Source organism: Macrobrachium nipponense, chromosome 2 (genome assembly GCF_015104395.2).
Source record: "Macrobrachium nipponense isolate FS-2020 chromosome 2, ASM1510439v2, whole genome shotgun sequence".
Lineage (NCBI taxonomy): Eukaryota > Metazoa > Arthropoda > Malacostraca > Decapoda > Palaemonidae > Macrobrachium > Macrobrachium nipponense.
Genome location: NC_087201.1, coordinates 80,956,109 through 80,975,708, shown reverse-complemented (window position 1 = coordinate 80,975,708; position 19,600 = coordinate 80,956,109). Strand labels below are relative to the sequence as shown.

The window sequence follows — 19,600 nt, the reverse complement described above, 5'->3', positions numbered from 1 at the left end:
TTGGACATACAAGACTCACTCATGGGTTCTTGATGTCCCATGAAAATCCTCCGTTTTGCGAGAACTGTACTGTGCCCTTGACCGTGAGACATTTTCTGATTGAATGTCCCAGATTGTAATATAGAGCAGTTATATATCTTTATGTGGGAGGCGGGCCTCCTCAACAAAATTTAGATTATAAATAGATTGTCTATGTAATAATTTATATATTTGAGCACATATATATACAAATTTATAGAGATTTTTTTTATGTAGTTTATTTTAAATTTAATTTTTTCTATTTAAATTTATTTCGGTGTCAGTAGCCTTGATGTTGTAACGCCAGGTTTAATAGACACAATCAATCAATCAATCTAAAACATAGGCACATAACTAACAGGTGTATTAATCCGAATAAAAAGCACTGTTTTTCATGAAAAGGAATTTCAGAACAAAGAGAAAGAGACAGAATAAAGAATTTCTTAAAATCGGTTCAGAACACTTCTCAAAATAGATGGACGTTCGGAAGGGGAGAAAGAATAAAGAAATTTGTACACTTATGCAATCTTCACACATTCCTGTATTCTTACCAACCATTTATTTCCTTTTTTAATGGTAATGTATTACGTTAACTTTTAAATAAAATTACAGGAACTTTAATTTCATTTAAAAGTTAGTTTAATACTTAAGGAGCATGATAGGGTCATATTTGGTGTTCAAAGTCTAGAAGTAAGCATTTATTGGCATTTTTAGAGACCGTGCTAAACTTAAGGGAAAATTCCCCTTGCGCAAGGGGGTCTGGAACCTAACCTCGTGTAAGTTCGGGGTATTAATGCATATATAAGGGTTAAGAAAATACGTCGTGGATGGAGTGTGATGGCTGGTTAATGTCCACAGATGGTACCATGCTGAATGGGGATTGTGAAGAGATACTGCAGAAGCTAGAAACGTTTAAAAGTGGAGAAAGCTGAGTAACTGTAAGCCAGAGTAAGGTTTTGAGGGTAGACTGAGTTGAGCTGAATATAGAATTTAGGCCAAAGGCCTAGCACTGGGACCTGTGAGGTCATTCAGCGCTGAAATGGAAATTGCAGTAAAAGGTTTGAAAGGTGTAACAGGAGGAAAACCTCGCAGTTGCACTATGAATCAAGTGTTTGGAGAGGGTGGAAAGTAAGATGAAGAGAGACTATGGGGGCCAAAGGCACGCTGCAAAGAACCTTAAGTAATGCCTACAGTGCACCGCATGAGGTTCATTGACGGCACTACCTCCCTACGGGGTTTGAGGGTAGACTGAAACCGGTAAGATAGAGCATAGAATATACAGATTGAGTTACGTGAGCAAAGTGAAGGTAGGATGTGAGAAGAGGCCATTCACGAATAGCTGAGGTAAGAAAAGTAGCCACACTGGAAGAGACTTGAATCGTCTATGGAAACGTAGGTAGGAGTGTATGAAAGGACTCAAGCTGTTGAGAGAAGCTGTGTGTAGTACATTTGTCATGAGATGATGAGTAGATCATAAATGTGGAGATAAATAGAGGTGGTAAAAAAAGTTTGCATAGGTGAAGGGACAGCTCATGAGGAGAGAATGGTTGGTGATGATTTTGATGAAGAGTGTCTAATACAGAAATGGCAAGGAGAGGGAGAGGGAGGCCTTGAATGTCTGTGTATGTGTGCGCTTGTGAATGAGAGGAAAAAAACCAACTACGTACGAAACTCATACTCACAACAACCGGGGAAGGGCCATAGTAGAAGTGGAGGTTTTGTCCCACGAAGTAATTTCTAGAGCATATTTTTCTTTCTCCGACTTGGTCATGCCCTTGCTTGCATTGCTTTGCCCACGCCTAAGAAAGATCAGAAGAAAAAAGAAGGTTGAGACGTCTGTCATATGAAGAAAATATCTAAAAATAGGAATGGCTACGGGCAATTTTTTAACACCAAAAGGAATATGTATTTCCTATAAATACTCAAAAGTCGCTTTCATGTACTAATCTGTATCAGTTTTACTAATTGTTAAAAAAGTGAAGTGACGGAAGATTTTGTTACCTCAGTGAATGTGAATTAGTTGCTTTTTTATCCTAAAAAAAATCAAAATATTGATGATAATGTTAAAGACAGCAGATGCTGATATTTCTAGACATTTGATAAAAAGCTCCTGACAATTCTTTCCAGTTTTCTTCTAAAGACCCATTCCACCAAAGTGTCTCTTTTTACGCACCTCTGCAACTTCAGCCAGCTGATCATTCCAGACAAGTTCTCTCATATTGGCAGCGGGAGGCTGAGGGCCGGGATTACCTTCTGTCTCCTCCCCGCGAGCAACCTGGGGAGGATGAAAAGCCCAGTTTAATTCAGGCTTCTTACAAAAAATAGAAGAGAAGCGAATAAAACGGGACGTCTCGACAAACTATGTTTGACAAGGGTTTCTAGGCTTCCCTAGACCTATGCAACGATCTTGCATTTTCAAGTACGTAACCCTTAGACCTACACTTCAACCATGCATTTTCAGGTGCATAAACTAAAAAACCACATAGATATTTAAACCAACTATTACTTTGTTTTCCTTCCAATCATTATTAATCAACAATTTGTATAGGGAGAGAGGAGGAGCATGTAAGTATTGGCAGCTTCCTCGGCTTCTGTTTTCGTTAATATGGATTGGAGAAAGATTAAGGAACAGATTAACATAGGTTAATTTTACCTCGTAAACAATGGTGATTTCTGATGTTCCCCCCTCAACTGATTAGATACCATGAATTAGTTATTAAAAAAAAATGCGTCTCACTTTGTTAAACATGAAGTTTATAAATGTAAAGTTGACTCAAGCGAAATATGATGCAACTGTTTAGGTTTTGTGTAAAATTCCAAATTTTTACACCTTGGAGTAAGTTATTAATAGGTCAAAAGTCAGCGAGGAAATCAGACCTGAAAATGAAATAAGCCCTGAGGAAGAACATGGGAAGAAGGCGAAATCTGACAGTTTTACCTTGGCTCTGAGATTATTGTGAAGCCTAAGAATTTCTTCTTTGTCTCCTTCATCCAAACCTGTCTTATGAATTTCGCAGCTACTTCGCGGCTTCAACATTGTGTGCAATGGTCCAAACTGCGAATAATCACACCCACTCGTCTTCTCCTCTTCTTCGACGTCCTCTGTTTCTTCCGTGTCTTCATCACCAGTTTCTTCGGCAGGATCTCCTTCTCCAGTTTCTTTCTCCTCTTCACCCTCTGTTTCTCCAGCACTGGTTTCCTCCTTCCCGTCTGAGGAGCCAGGAGGAGTCTCCTTTGAAACCTCAGGTGGAGTGACTTTGTCTTCGGCCTCAATTTGTCCCTCGGGAACTCCCGCTTCTTTACTCTCCTTTTTCTTCTCTTCAGTCTCGGTGGTCTTTTCCTTCGCTTTCTTTTTATCATCCTCAGCTTTTGCCTCTCCACCTTTCCCTTTTTTGTCTTGACTTTTGCTTGCTTTGCCCAGGGCTTTTTTGCGCTCTTCGTCCTTCTTTTTTTCTTCCTTGTCTGATCGATTGCATTTTGTTGATTGATCCGAATGCAATCGAAAGAAAATAAAGATAAAAAAAATTATGAGATATCTCAAATGTTCGAGATGGTTATGGAATATTTATAAACAGATTTACCATTTGTATACTAATTTAACTCAAGGATATATAACTTAATGTGAAATCATATGGATATATGAGGAAGCAGAATATAGTGAAAAGATATCTTGTAATAAAAAAAACTGTCATTACCACCCTATACAATTCTACTTGAATTTCAATAATTTACCTATATTTTTATCGACTCATTTATTAACTCAAGTTTATTTTTCATTATTAATAAGTGATCTCTTCGATCTGTATTTCCCAGTACCTTCTGTTACCTCTTTCTGATGAATACCATATTCTTTGGAAGCTTAAATTTCAAGTCAGTAACCCTTGTGGGCTAGTTCCATATGAATAGGACTCATCTTCTGAATAATAATAATAATAATAATAATAATAATAATAATAATAATAATAATATTCTTGGAGATGAACTCCGTAGGCTTCTGGGGCTTCCATAGGCTTCAAGACAAACCCCAGGCTATGAAGCCTTTGGAAACGCTCATTTGATACTCCAGGAATACTTCAGGAGCTGAAGACTGCTTGAAAGGATCCTGGAGTCGTAAAGACCTCTTCAAGAATACCCAGAAGCCTTTTCTCGTGGTCAGATATATATATATATATATATATATATATATCTATATATATATATATATATATATATATAAATTGCAATACACCACCTGAACACCTGAATTAGCCCTAATCCCAATTAGCCGGAATAGCTCTCAATTACCCATCCCACTAGTGGGAATTTTGTTTTTAACAGCCAGCATTGTCAATGCTGCAGGTAAAAACTTCCTTTGAGTTACCATCACTGACGGTCAGCAACGCTGACGCAGGTGTGTGTCGTTACTCTTACCTTCCTTAATTGCTTTTTGTTCGTGCCGCGGGAAGGTTGTTGACCTTCTGTAGTGCGAGTTTGATCCTTGCCCGACTCTCTTGGATGGTTATTGACAAAGAACGCAAGATTTACGGGATTTGTTTCGTTTGGATTTGGATTATTATTGATACACAGCAGATAGAATGGATAAGGCTTCGCTTCCACCCTCCACCTCAGCACCGGCAGCTTCAACGCCATCTTTGATCGCCCCGATGTCGGCAGAGGCCACTACATCACTCCTGCTCTTCCTGCAAGAGATGTATGAGTACTTTGACACGATAGACACTCGATATGCCAGGTATGTAGGAAAATCAAATGCGATGTGCAGACGCAGTATGACGAATGCTCAAACTGGACAGTTGAAGAGATGGAGGACTACCAGTAAAGGAAGCAAACGCAAAGTAGATTTCGTGTTACCACTAGGATCGCAAGCTCCTACAGAGCAACCAAATGAGTTAGCTAGTGCTGAGGTAGTATTCGGGTGTTCTAAAAGGTTCACGTAGTAGTCTGATCAACTTGGCAGAGAAAAATGTAGCTCTTTTGGGTCTCTCTAAAGGCTATAGGCTTTTGGTTAAAGGTTGCATTGTCAATGGTATCATGAACATTAGAGATTATGTGACACAAGAATGTCCAGAATTTTTGGAGGACATGCTACAAGACTTTCAAGGAGGGTCAGACTAAGTGTATTATTTGTCCCTTAAGAGAGAGTCTCATGCCGCCTCCGGGTTGTCCGCAGTTCTTTCTTCTGCTCCCACACCCTCTGCTTCTCCACTGTTAGTTTCCTCTATGACTCCATCTTCTTCTCCTGTCTCTCCTGTGGCTCACACACCTTCTTTTCCTACATCTTCGATTCTAAGCCTTCCTTCATCTCAGGGAAATTTACCAGTTCCGACTATCTCGTCGTCTATCTCCCTTACTCCCACAGTACAGTTGGCTTTGGTAAAAGGTCTCTCCGGTCATGGAGGAACACAGACTTTCATAACTGAAGTTCTGGGTTCTAACCAATGGCATATGCACGATTCCACTCTTCCGCAGCAAAAGGTAGCTCAGAAGGCAGTGGGGATATCTCAGGCGCTACAGGTAACACCAAGTTCTGATCTACACGCTTCCGCTCCGCCTAGTTGGGAAGCAGCACGTTTGAGCGACGTACAGCTGTCAGTTAGGACGATCTCCGCTGTGGACCCTCCCGGAGTATCCCCTATCCCTTTCATCCCTCCCTCCCTCTTCCTCGATCCAGTCACAATCAGTTCCGCTCACTCTTCCTTCAGCAAGACATAACATAGTAAGTTTTGTCCCTGACAGGAGTCTTTCATACCAGAATGGGGTTTTCACCTCAGGACTTTTTGGCCCCTCCACCTCTTCCAGGGGGTGCTATTGCTCCGGATGCGGTGCGAGGTACTCTGGTTAATGCGGGAATGCAGCAGATAGGATTTAGTGGTAATCTGACGGACGTTTCATTGTTGGATGGACTGCACTCTGTTCCTCCTCCTTCTTCGGGTCCATACCATTCGGCGGCTGCGAAAGAGGAGTCAATTCAAGATATTCCAGTTGACTTGGGTTGTCCTCTGGCTAATAGTAACAATTATAGGCGTATGCTGGCGTATGTGACTGCTCTTTACCGGCAAGCGAGAGCTCCAGACGAACCACATGCATCGAACCAGTCATTATTTGAGGCATTCTATGCTACCAAACCAACTCCAGCACCTTTTTCGTGCGGTGTGGTCTGGTTCGACCACATCAGACAAACGATGCAAGAGGCAGACTGCAGGTTAGCTGTGGCAGTAGTTGCGAATAGACAAGACATTTCACTTCTCTTGCCGTGTAAGGCAATCTAATGCATTCTGGGGTAACCCTTTGGCAGGGGTCAGGTACCGTTCAACGAATCGGTTGAGGGAATTCTGTGTAGGTCTCCGGCAGTGTCTAGACTTGTAGGAATCTCGCTAAGAGAAGCGGGAGTGTTAGAGGATGTCTTGCGTAACCAGACAGAGGCCCTCTCACACACACACTGGATATTATCAAGCCTGATGGGGTTCCTGAAGAACGATGGCTACGTTCCTTCAGATCTGGGGCTGTTCGACAGCTTGATAACATCCGTCTCGATGGGTTTAGTGCATCAGGTGAATGTGCTAGCTTCCTCTACGATGTTTTTAGGTAAGAAGAGGAGGAACTTTTATCTGAGCCACCTTCCCCCTCAATATCTGGACGTACACAAGAGGGCTTTACTTAGAGCTCCCATAGCCTTAGCAAATTCTCCATTTAAGGAGGAAGACGTATCCAATATGACAAACTTCGTGGCTTCCAATTCAGCAGTTGAATCACAACAGGCCATGATTAGGGTAGGAGTGCAAGGCTCCCGGTCACCTAGAGGAGCACGAAGGGCTTCCCTTAAGAAAAGAACGTTTTGTAAGTCTCCCCCTAGATCACCTAAGAGGGTGTGCTTTGTGAACAGGGTGGGGTCAGGCTCTTCCTCACCTTTCGCTAAGCCTTTGTCGGCACGGGATTTTACCAAATAGGAGACGTGTCCCTTGTCTGCACAGGTAGGAGGCTGTCTAGCCCCTTTCTGCAAGGTATGGAAGGAGTGGGGAGCAGAGGATTGGGTGGTGAAAGTTCTGAATGCAGGGAATTGGATCCCCTTTCACTCCCTTCCTCCTTTATCATAACCCTCTCCTGTATACCTTCCAAGTTATTCCCAAAATTCCATCAGGGGAAAAGCTCTAGCAAAGGAGATTCAAGAACTCTCGGAGAAGGGGGCACTAGAAATAGCCCGTCCCTCTCCAGGGTTTTACAGCAGGATCTTCGTTGCATTGAAAGTTGGGGGCAAGTGGAGGCCAATAATAGCTCTCTTGAACCTCAACAGTTGGGTAGTAACTGCGGACTTTCACATGGAGACTGTGCAGTCAGTACTGCAGTTAGTCAGAGGGGGGGCGTTTGGATGGTGTCGGTGGACATAAAGGACATGTATCTCTAGATTCCGATTCATCCGGATTCTTGGAGATACCTCAGGTTTGTGTTCATGTCTTCCGTCGGCACCTTCCAGTTCAAAGTTCTCCCCTTCGGACTGACCACAGCGCCACAAGTATTTATGAAGATCATGTCTCCGGTGTCACCAATTATGCATCGTCCGGGTTACAGAATGTTAAGATACCTAGATGACTGGCTGATTCTCGCCTCCTCCCTGAAGGAGATTTTAAGGACGAGGGACTTCCTTCTGAATTTATGCGAGATGTTAGGAATTCAGCTGAACTTTGCAAAGAGTTGACTAGTTCCAACCCAATCTATGACTTATTTGGGGATGAGGATTCTCTCTCTTCCTTTGAAGGCTTTTCCATCACTGGAGAGAATACAGTCGATGCTACATCAAGTGGAGCTGTTTATGTCCAAGAGGGAGCAAACAGCGTCATTCTGGAGAAGTCTCTTAGGGAGAATGTCGTCTCTATCCCTTCTGATACCAGGGTCTCGTCTCCGGATGCGTTCGCTATAGAGACGTTTCAGGAATTGCTGGGACTTCCACAATGAGAACACAGTTATAAGCTGGAGCGATTCTTGCCTGTTGGATCTTCTGTGGTGGTCAGAAGAAGAGCACCTGACACTCAGAAGATCCCTAGTCTCCCTCATTCCCGACGTTCATCTATATACAGATGCCTTGTATCAGGTTGGGGAGCAACCTTGGAGGAAACTCGGGTGTCAGGCCTTTGGAGGGAACAGGAACAAGAGGAGTCAATAAATCTTTGGGAACTCAGGGTGATAGAAGCAGCACTCAAATGTTTCTCAAACCTAGTACACAACAAAGTGATAGCATTGTTTTGCGACAACGTAACAGCGATCTCGTATCTGAAGAATTCCGGAGGAACAAGACCAACAGAACTAAATTTAGTAGCCCAAAGATTCCCGAGATGGTGCCCTCTCCTTCCCCAGTTTGTATCAGGAAGCCTCAATATACAGGCCGACTCATTAAGTCGCTCATGCCAGGTTCTGGGAGGAGAATGGACCTTGACGCAAAATGTAGTACATCAGGTACTCCGGAAGTGGCCGGCGACGGTAGATCTGTTTGCAATGAGACTAAACCACCATCTTCCGATATATTTCTCACCAGTAGTGGATCCGACGTCGATAGGAACCGATCCAATGCTACAGAGCTGGAACCGCATGCAGGTATATGCCTTTCCACCTTACGGCCTTATCCATCGGGTAATCAAGAAACTGAGGGAGAGCGTCAAGGTGAGTTTGACACTGATAGCTCCCTTCTGGAAACAATGCCCATGGTTTCCGGAACTTCTGGAACTCATTATGGATGTTCCCATGTTCCTCCATATTCAGAAAGATCTGCTCAAACAACCACACTTCAACCACTAAATCTAGCTGCATGGAGACTGTCAAGCGAGCAGCGAGACAAGCTGGACTCTCTAAAGAGGTGGCTAGACAGCTTTCTTTCAACTTAAGGAAGTCAATGCAGAAACAATACTAAGTCAGATGGACAGTATACAGGGGATGGTGTCGGAAAGAGGGTCATTCTATATCTAGACCTTCAATTCCTAAAATAGCAGATTTCCTTTTATTCCTCAGGAAAGTCAAAAGATTTTCACTCTCGGCGATAGCAGGTTACCGCTCGATGCTCAGTAATACTTTTAGATTTCACCTTCCAGAGATCTTGACGAGCAAGTGTATAAATGACCTAATACGATCCTTTAAGACCGAACGACCAGTATTACCGAATTGGACACCTCCATGGGATCTGTCGGTAATGCTTTGTTTTCTAAGTTCCCCAGAGTTCAAACCAATCAGGAATCTGACGTTAAGACAGTTAACTAAGAGGGCCCTCTTCCTCACAGCATTAGCAACAGCGAAGAGGGTGAGTGAGCTACAAGCAGTCTTTAGGCTCGTCTCGTACAAAGGAGACGATATTTACTTGTCCTTTCTACTGGAATTCGTGGCGAAGACAGAGTTGGAGGGGAACACTCTCCCAAAGTTGTTCAGGGTCCTTGCCTTGAGAGAGTTCGTCGACAGAGATGCGGTTATGCCTGGTGCGAGCTCTAAGAGTATTTCTGTCCCGGGTAGAGAAACTTCATCCTCACCCCCGGACACTGTTCATATCTCCTCGGAATCCTTCGCGGCCAATCTCGAAGAATGCGATTAGCTTCTGACTAAGGGAGGTAATCTCGCAGGGTTATGCTGGCTTGTATTCGGTAACATCAAACCCAATACTACTATGAGCGCACAGCATTCAGGGGATGGCCACATCATCTTCCTTTCTAAGGAACTGCTCAGTGTCTTCCATTCTAGAGGTGGCCTCTAGGAAGTCCGTGTCAGTCTTTACTTCTCTCTATTTAAAAAATGTTCAGTTTGCTTCATCGGAAGGCTATTCTTTAAGCCCATTCGTAACTGCGAATTCTATTATCTAGGTTAGGCTGGTGAAGGTATAATACAATTAGGTTTAAGGTCTTTATGACACCAAGATAGGGAACTGCTTTGTGTCTCCAGATGCCTGGACAAAAGGGATACTAGAACAGGTTGAACGTAGTCAGGTATGTTAGTAGTCATAGTCTTCCTATGAGAGTCCGAGGGGGTGCTCTCCTTGCCTACGCCATCATGTTGGCGCGGAGATTACATCGTAATCTGGTCGTAAGCACTCAGCAAACCAGAGGGTTACCGAGAGGGACTTCGGCTCTGCACGCTGCTTCTTGCACCTCCATACATGAGAGGCTATGAATAACCACATGGGAGGTTCATCATATTCCTTCACATCCCAGAGCTAAGGATGATCCATCTGGGAAGAAGTAGACATAGACAGTACTGACCCAACAGACGATCGAAGTACTCTCCAATACGTCTCTACACTGAAAGGAAAAACAGATAAAAGTGAGTGTAAGTTGCATAATGGTATTAGATAGATTAGTGAATGAGATACCATCTCTACGGTAGTAAAGAGGTGGGCAAGAGGATTGATCCCTCCTCCTCTAAGTGTTGTTAATCCGGCTAATTCAGGTGTTCAGGTGGTGTATTGCAATATGAAGTTTTCATAATAAAACTAATATTGTAATACTCATCTGAACACCTGAATGACTCCCACTCTCCTTTCCCCACATCAATCTGAAACCATATAAGCAATTGAGGAAGGCAAGAGTAACGACACACACACACCTGCGTCAGCGTTGCCAACCGTCAGTGATAGTAACTCAAAGGAAGTTTTTACCTCCAGCGTTGGCAACGCTGGCTGTTAAAAACAAAATTCCCACTAGTGGGATGGGTAATTGAGAGCTGTTCGGGCTAATTGGGATTAGGGCTAATTCAGGTGTTCAGGTGAGTATTACAATATTAGTTTTATTAAGAAAACTTCATATATATATATATATATATATATATATATATATATATATTATATATACATAAATATTTAATTGAACTACAAATGTCCTTTAATATCAAATTCGCTCTACCTCGGCATTATTATATTTTCATATATGTTTAACCGAGGGGGAATTTATTAAGTGATAATAGAATTGGCGATCGACAGACGCGAACCACCGACCTCTACAATTCCAGGACTGGCAGTGAAGCCCCAAAACCACCACGCCACCGCAAGAGATATAAGTATATGCCGCCTCCCACCTCGAATACCTTCTCGCGCACAGGTATTTTTTGTTTTGGAGACTGCATACACCCATCTCGTTCTCAGTTGCGTGGTAGTGCTTTTGCCCGCACGTAGTCATTAAATAAGTCTATCACATTACCGTGATTCATATACATAATTGAACTACAACTGCCCTTTAATATCAAATTCGCTCTACCTCAGAATTAATATATTTTCATATATGTTTAACCGAGGGGGAATTTATTAAGCGATAATAGAATTGGCGATCGACAGACGCGAACCACCGACGCAGGGGCTGCTCCTCGGAGGAAGAAAGGTATCCTGCCAGGCTGGGGAAGCGGGCCTACTGAGGGGCCCCAAGGGTGAGGGCCAAAGTCTCCTTAAGGAGGCCAGTTCTTTGAGTGCACCCTTGAAGGGGTGTCTCCTCTATGAGAGGAAGTCAGGATTTCTTGGAAGGTCTTATGAAAAAATCATTGCAGCTTGATTTCCCATTAATATGATGCTCTTTATTACTCTATTTCTGTCTTCCAGATGATTAATTTTTTTTTTTTTTTTTGCATTGTACTCTGCATCAATTAGTTGTATCAAAATTCTCCCCCGTCGAGAATTCATTCAAGGAAGTATATTTCCTACATAATTGCCATTAGCCTTTATATTGCACTTTACGCTGTTTCAGTGCCCATACCTTGGGAACCTGAGAAATCGTTTCTTCTAAGAGTTCATTGATGAACCGTAATTATCGTCCTTCCTGGGATCTCGGAGAGGATATTTTGAAGTAAGTGAGGAAGCTGGTTTTCTTGGAAATTTGTAACGTATCGTCACTTTATTTTTGCCATTTTTTCAATTTCATGGAAATTTTATGAGCTGTATTCCCGTGGGGCCGCATTATTTATGAGTTGCAATGATGACCATAGGTATTGAAACGTTGATTTATATGAGGTCAATGAAACACCCGAAGAGAAGTCCTTAGGACGAAGGACCCAGTTCATGACTGGCGGCCGCCTTTAAAGTTTAAACAGGGAGTCCTTTAATTGCCCTCCTGCCCCGCGCAGCATATCGCACGCCTAATATCATCATCATCATCATCATCAACATCTGCTGGACAGTGGGAGTAAGTATAGACTAATGCATTATGTAAATATGCTGAAATGTGCCATTAGCTTTGCTTTTCATAATGTTCCCTAATCACAATACTGTCATTCGGAAAAATAATACACAAATCTATAAATTGAAGAAAGGATATAATAAGCATAGTCTCTTTCCGACATCCTTTACAAATCTGAACCATATTCATCATTAATCTCTCTCTCTCTCTCTCTCTCTCTCTCTCTCTCTCAAAAAAAAAAAAAAAAAAAAAAAAAAAAAAAAAAAAAAAAAAAAAGTTTTTTTAATAACAAGCAAATGAAAGAAAACTGCAGTAAAAGCACAACAAACATGAAATTGCAATCTGTATGTATGACTTGGCTTGCCAAAGATTTTCAGCGTTGCATTTTTCCGTCAGAACCAGTTACAGTTAAATAATAAGATATTACGTGTGGTTAAGAGAAAGGAATGGAATGGAATGGAAAATTTAGGCCAAAGGCTAAAGGCTGGAACCTATGAGGTCGTTCAGCGGTAAAAGGGGAAACTGAGAGTAAACAGTTTTGAAAGGTGTAACAGGAGAAACAGCTCCCAGTTGCATTGGGAAACAATTGTTGGAAGTGGGTGAAACGTAAGATGAAAGAAAAGAATATGAATGGAGGTGCAGTAAAAAGATTAAAAGGGATTGCTGCCTGAGGCCGAAAAGATGCTGCAAAGAACCTTCAATAATACCTACAGTACGCTGCGTAAGGTGCACTGATGGCACTATGCCCAGTAGGTAAATAGGAATTGTTCGCAAAAAGATTTTTTACCTGCTTTGTTTGAACTTTGGAAAGCGTTAGCGACGTTAGTGTGGTTTTTGTATTGTTGTTGAGCAGACTACAGAAGATACATGACAGCTAGGTCGAACAACATTCAAACTGTATATTCAGTGTAGGTAAAGGTTTTTATTTACGTGAATTTATGGTTGGTGATTTCTTAGCTTAGATTAACCTGGCTTGTGCCACACAGGCCCATGCTTAAGTGTGGTAAAACAAAGAGGCCTAGTATGGACCCCTGGACTCATTATATTTGCCTAGGAAACTTGCAGGCATGCATTACAATGTGTGGACAAGCAGCATTACAACTGTTGATAAGCGGAAATTTATTTTTAAAAAATAATGCTATCCGTTGGTTTGGTGATGCTCCTGTTAAAGTTAAGTTAAATGGGCAATTATGTTTTTAAACGGAAATAATCGCTATACTACACCTTAGAAAGCTACGACGATGTAGATCAATCCCCAATATGTTTAGTGTCATCTTTGATGGTTAGCTTTCTGCAGAATACAAGATATGCCCCCAAAAAAGACTTATATTCATCTAACCAAAGCCTTGATGACCTCGTATTTTTCAGAAAATAAATCAAGTGCCTATCCTTTACAGAGAACACAGAAGAGATTACTTGCCTTTAGAGCAGCCCGTAACAGAGACCATATTTTCTATTAACGTGTTGATCATGAGGTGCTTTTCATGGATCTCTTTCTCGCCCTCAGTCTGCAGTTGAACTTCATTATTCTTGTTGTCTATGCGAGCCGACAAGCGCAGCAGCGTGTCTGGGAGCCAGTGGAGTTGGCAGTACTGCGGGGTATTGACTCCTGAGGAAGTTGAGGAAGACGACCTTTCATTAAACACATGAAACACTTCAAAGTTTCAACATATCAGGCTGGTATCTATTACAAGAGGAAGAGAATCAACGTAAACACTTAAACAAAAGGAGAAATGCACAATATTAATAAAAAAAAAAGAGGCGAAACAAAGAGTATTTAGAATCAACATAGAACAATGCAATGCTCCTCACCTTTTGAACATCCATTTTCGGACTTAAGGTTACGTATCAGCTTATTTATTTTTTGAAGTTGTTTTATCGTCTGAAGCTCCCACTTCGTCAATGCTGCGAGGTTTATGGGTTGTCTGGTTTTTCTGACCGTAGCGGAAGAATTCTGGCCGTAGTGGCTCTTCAGAGTATGTGTATATGCGGTAGATGTCACTACGAGGGTAACTATCAGGAAAGTCCAATTCATATTTTGTGCCAAGAATTCTCCCCTGTAAAAAATTGTAGGTATACCATTAACATTATTATCATACAGGAAAAGTCTAAACCTAGTTGATCGTTTATCATTTGATAAACTAGGTTTAGCGTGGTTTATTATTAGATGCGTTATCCTTGCAGTTTATTCATTTGAGTTTGGTGAGATCTTGTCAGCTTGGGCGCTTGTATGCTGTAAATTTCGTCATTGCCATTTTTATTTTAGCACTCCTCACCCAAAACAGGAATTGTATTTCATAATTTACCAAGATTAACACTGTCGTCACAATTTTTAATTTTCACAATATAGATGAACTTCATACGAGGAACTTGAACACTGACAAGAAAAAATATTTTGCTAGATTATATATAGGCTGCAGAGAATATCACTTTTACCTATAAGCTTTGCACACTATTATATATATATATATATATATATATATATATTATATGTATTATATATACACACTATATTATGTATATTATATATATATATATATATATATATATATATATATATATATATATATATATATATATTATAGTAGACAGGCGTTCATTCTTGGTTCAAGCACAAAAATCAGTTCCAATAGATGAACAGTACCTTTGTGATTAAAATGACCATGGAATAATATAAGAAATCTTTAGACTAATAGCATCACACCACAGTTAAGAGAGGTCACCCACTCTTAGATCTGGAAGTATTTAATAATCTCTCTCTCAGTTCCTTAAATCTTGAAACTTCAATCAGAGACGAATTTGCTGCGAAGAATTGAAGGCTTCCTTGCAATTCTTGGAATTCTCGAGTTTGTGCATGGGCTCATTTAAATAGATAGACTTAATGAAAACCTATGAATTAATTTACGTGTTTACAGAGAGCATACGAATACTGCCTGAACTTTATAATTAGCTTGAGAGTATATTTAGAGAAAAGACAGTGAATGCCAATTTCACTGTCACTTTACAGGCAGCAACGTTGTACTCACCTACAAAAAGGCTCGTGTCAGAGATAAACCTGGTCCTTTAAGCGACGGTAAAAACAACAACAGCGACAATCTCACTCGCAAGCACCTATGAAGAGTAACCAGTATTAAGCTTAGTCCTGCGTCCTCTAAATTCGAGTGTGACATATTGTGGAGTTGGACTGTTGGAGAAGAATGTAAGAATCCCGCCTGTCACAAGAAGGGCTGCGGGGAGGTTGGGGGGGGGGAGGGGGTGACTGCAGGCTATTGCCGGGTATCACTGATATGTACTCATAGTACTTTTGTTTATTTAGGGCCCTTCACGTAATATTTATTTTTATGTGTATGCATTTGTTAACAACACAAAATTAGCCAAGAAGCAAAATCTATATCATAACCTCAGTTAATTGGTTATTGAATTCGGTAATATAACGATATCTGGCATCTTCCTTTCCCCAACAGAGTCGCATTCATCACTTATAATAACAACTTCTCAGTCGTGACTCTTCTTGCCCCAACTTCTTCAGAGTTCAGAACCCTCGTGTCCCCCAGGCCATCGTAACCTAATCTTCCTCATGCTTACCCGCTGCTGCACAATTAATTCCACAGATAACATTTCTCAGTAAGCTTTGAATTCAGTACGTGATTGCCGTCTGCCTAGTGACAGATTCCATTGTCCTCTTTCTTTTTGTGTCGACCTTTACGCTGCACATAAGTACACATTACCACGTTTTTATTATTATTATTATTATATATTATAGATTATTATTATTATTATTATTTTATTATATACTCCACATTCAACCCCCCCTAACATAATAACTTATTATATATATATATATAATAATATAATATATATATATTATATATAGTATTCCTGGTTTTTCGGCTTAGCTGTTATATTCTAGATGTTTCTGTTGCATTTTGTTTCGATAGGACTATCGAATCAACATTGTTAGATATTATCAGTAAGGTAATAATGTTGATTGGTTTAAAGAGTGTTTTTAAAATCTGATGCTGTCGGAAGATGCTCTTAGAAATTGCGATTTACCAAACAAGAATAAACAAACTTTTCTGCGTCACTGGAAATTCGTTGAAATGCGCCAGAGGCGAGAGAGAGAGAGAGAGAGAGAGAGAGAGAGAGAGAGAGAGAGAGAGAGAGAGTTGAAGAGAAGAGAGAGAGAGAGAGAGAGACTATTAAAATAATAAGCTTTCTTCTTATTTATGACTATTTTTCAACTATAAACGAAAAAAAAGGAGAATAAATTCATTCAGAAGTCAACATCTAAATGCTTATCTAATAAGTCGGCAATATGGTCAAACACTTTAAGGCAAATGAAGGATTCACGAGATAGAGACAGAGAGAGAGAGAGCATACAAAAGTAGTGTCAGAAGACGCTTACGTTATATTCAATTTAACTAACTAAAGTCATCAAGCCATTCGAGGAGGAAATTTTGACAGATACTCTGGATAGTTTTGCGATATTTCTTCAATTATAAGATTTTAAACTTCACCTGCAGTATTTTGATAGGCAGAAAAAATAAAAGTATGATTTAATATGTATTATCTCTCTCTCTCTCTCTCTCTCTCTCTCTCTCTCCGAGGATTCTCTTATCTCAGACCAGCTCTTTCGTCCAGTCAGTGACCCTCTCGTCTACATTTTCATAATTTGTATCCCTCGAAAGTATCCACTCTCTCTCCCTTGTCCGCTATCTCTCCCCCTCCCCAACAATTCGTCTGTGCGTCTATCGAGTTACTTGTCTACTGTAAATAGAACTTCCGCTTCAGGTGGTTTTTGATCCGACAATTTTCTGTAAATGGAATGGAATAGGATTTTGAATTTTGGCCCAATGCCAATGCCTGGGACCTATGAGGTCATTCAGCACTGAAAGGGAAATCGATATTGTCTGAAAGGTGTAACATGAGGAAAAGCTCGCAGTTGTATACTATGAACAATTGCAATGAGACGATAGAAAGTAAGGTGGAAGAAAAATATGAACAGCGGTACAGTAAAAGGAATGAAAAGGGTTGCAGCTGAACCTGAAGTAATGCCGACAGTGCACTGACGGCAACAACCTCCTACGGAAAATTTTCTATTTTTCTGTAAAGAAATAGAAAGGTTTGACTTGAGGGTATCATAGGAAACATGTAGAGTATTACTGTACTACTTATAGAGGAGACACTGGAAAAGAGAAATATAAAAAATATGGTGTGCTAGTGACCAGTACGTTCTCAGTCTCATAAACTGACAAATGGCAAAGACGTCACTACATTAAACTCACGGCGGACGGAGAAGCCCATTTTTGCTTTAGTAGATTCACATCAACCGTGCATTCGATGTCTAGCCCAGTCCCTTACGACACTCCTGATTGGCTGTTGAAAAGCCAATCACAGGGCTGGAAACACTCTCGAGAGAGTTTACATGGGTATGGTCTATGTTCTATCTCTCCTGAGGGATGCGTCTTTCAAAAGTATCCCTCAGTGGAGGTGGAACATACGTCATGCCTCTGTGAACTCTCGAGAGAGACTGAGAGTTTCCAGCCCTGTGATTGGCATATCAACAGCCAATCAGGAGCGTCGTAAGGGACTGACCTAAGCATCAAATGCACAGTTGATGTGAATCTAGTAAGTGTGGATTCGGCAGGGTAATTATGCCCAGACTTATACTGTACTAGCTGTTGATTATAAGGTATTATATAAGAGCTGCTAAATTGACACACAAATTTCAGCTGCAAGTTTAGAGTACAGTGATACATTCTTGAAGTGCATTTCATTTAAAATATGTAACTGTATCAGGTGTCAGTTACGAAATCAAGAGAATTCATACGGGTGTAGCAGGAAATTATTCCCCCGACTGAAATTCTCTCCGGGAAAATTAGCCAAAGATTGATTTCCCACCGGTGATAACAGCCCGGGGTGTTTTTCCCCCGGGTGGAATTTTAGGGGAAACAACCGAGTGGACTAGCTGATCCAGTCTTGCCCGCTTGTTGATCCCCTCTTAAGCTGAGACTGCCTTGACGGAATTACGCATTTCCAACCTATGGTTGAAACTGTGTAACGGCAAAATGGCTCTCGAACTGGGAGAACTATCTCCTAGTTTGAATCTGAATGTCTCAATTTTTCTCTTACTTGATTATTTTTCAATCTTACTTTCTAACACTCAGTTGCTACCCCTAGCTGTCCTCCTTTTCACTAAAACTCTCGTGCAGGTTAGGTAGGAGCTGGGTCTCTGAACTTAGGCTTTACCTTGATCCAAATGGCAGAGACTAAAGTGGTTTGGTCTGCCACTTGAATATGTTTGGACCCTGAGGATATTGATGTGATTTTTACATCAATATTTATTGGGGCGGGGCTAATTGTGGGGACTTGCCTACGGAATCCGTGGAAGTATAGTCTCCACAGTAGGACTCTCGGTAATTTATCCGGATTGCCCTCCAAAATAACATGAGTGGGGATGATTGCATACTAGCTATGCCCTCGGTCCTATCAAGCGGGTTTTGCGTACACTTGAGCCAGTCATGTTATGATAGAGCCATCCCTTCAGGGTAGGGTAGGGAGTGGACATATGGGAGTTGGTTTCTGCTATATGTCTTTGGTGAAAAGGGAGTCTGTGGGAGGAGACCCAGTTTGTTTTCATGACTTGCAGTTGGTTTCTATGTAATTTAAAAAAATAATAAACAAAGTGGAAATAGACTATGGAACCCAATCCCCCTGGAAAATGTGATCCCTGGACACGAACAAGGACACCCTTTTGGATACTTCAATTCAAAATATACCAACAATGGAGCCTTTTATTAGGCCTAAAAGATTTTTCAAAAGAAAATTCCAACCTACCCCTACTCTAGCTTTATTTGATTCACTTTTTGGAAAGGACAGTTGGGCCAGATTTTTGACAATAGAAAGTGAGAACAAAATTTCAAATTTAAAATGAGAAACTTTACTGACCCAATACCCAACAGAAAACATGAAGTTTCGTCAAACGCAAACCAATACATGGATAGAGGAAACCAATACTAAGGCTCAGTCAGAAAATTACCTACAAATTACAAATGTAGATAACACTAAAATAAAAGTCACTAGACATAGTAAACTTAACAGTATATATGGTACTATAGTCTTGCCGTATAATGATGACAAACAAATTGATAGAAAAGATACAAAAACACTGAAGAATGTGAAATCTATGATTGCCCAAGTAGGAAAAATTCAAACATAAAAATATATGTAGCCAAACTAAAATTTGAAGGTAACGAGCTCCCTTTAACAATTAAAGTTTTAGGGCAGACAAGAGAGTTGAGACCATATATTCCCAAACCATTACAATGCAAATCATGTAGTAAATATGGCAATTCAAGTAAAAATTGTAGAGAAGCTCCAAGATGCGCATGTTGTGGATCATACAACCACACAACAAAATGGGACTGTGAAAACCCAGTTTGTATAAATTGCGGTCA

At 40.8% G+C, this 19,600-nt stretch overlaps 1 protein-coding gene across 2 annotated transcripts in view; it reads right to left on the bottom strand.

The window, feature by feature from the left end:
• The window catches only part of LOC135220714 (uncharacterized), a 28,063-nt gene extending 12,713 nt beyond the window's left edge, over positions 1 to 15,350 (bottom strand). For both annotated transcript variants that reach the window (XR_010315768.1, XM_064258130.1), the window contains exons 1-6: positions 15,170 to 15,350; positions 13,956 to 14,200; positions 13,564 to 13,752; positions 2,957 to 3,480; positions 2,192 to 2,293; positions 1,701 to 1,817 (exon numbers count right to left, since the gene is read on the bottom strand). Coding sequence is in view for 1 of the 2 variants with exons in the window: in XM_064258130.1 (XP_064114200.1) it covers positions 1,701 to 1,817; positions 2,192 to 2,293; positions 2,957 to 3,480; positions 13,564 to 13,752; positions 13,956 to 14,178 (1,155 nt within the window). In the remaining variant the exon portion in view is untranslated. The remainder of the gene's footprint in view (positions 1 to 1,700; positions 1,818 to 2,191; positions 2,294 to 2,956; positions 3,481 to 13,563; positions 13,753 to 13,955; positions 14,201 to 15,169) is intronic.
• Between the last annotated feature and the right edge of the window lie 4,250 nt (positions 15,351 to 19,600).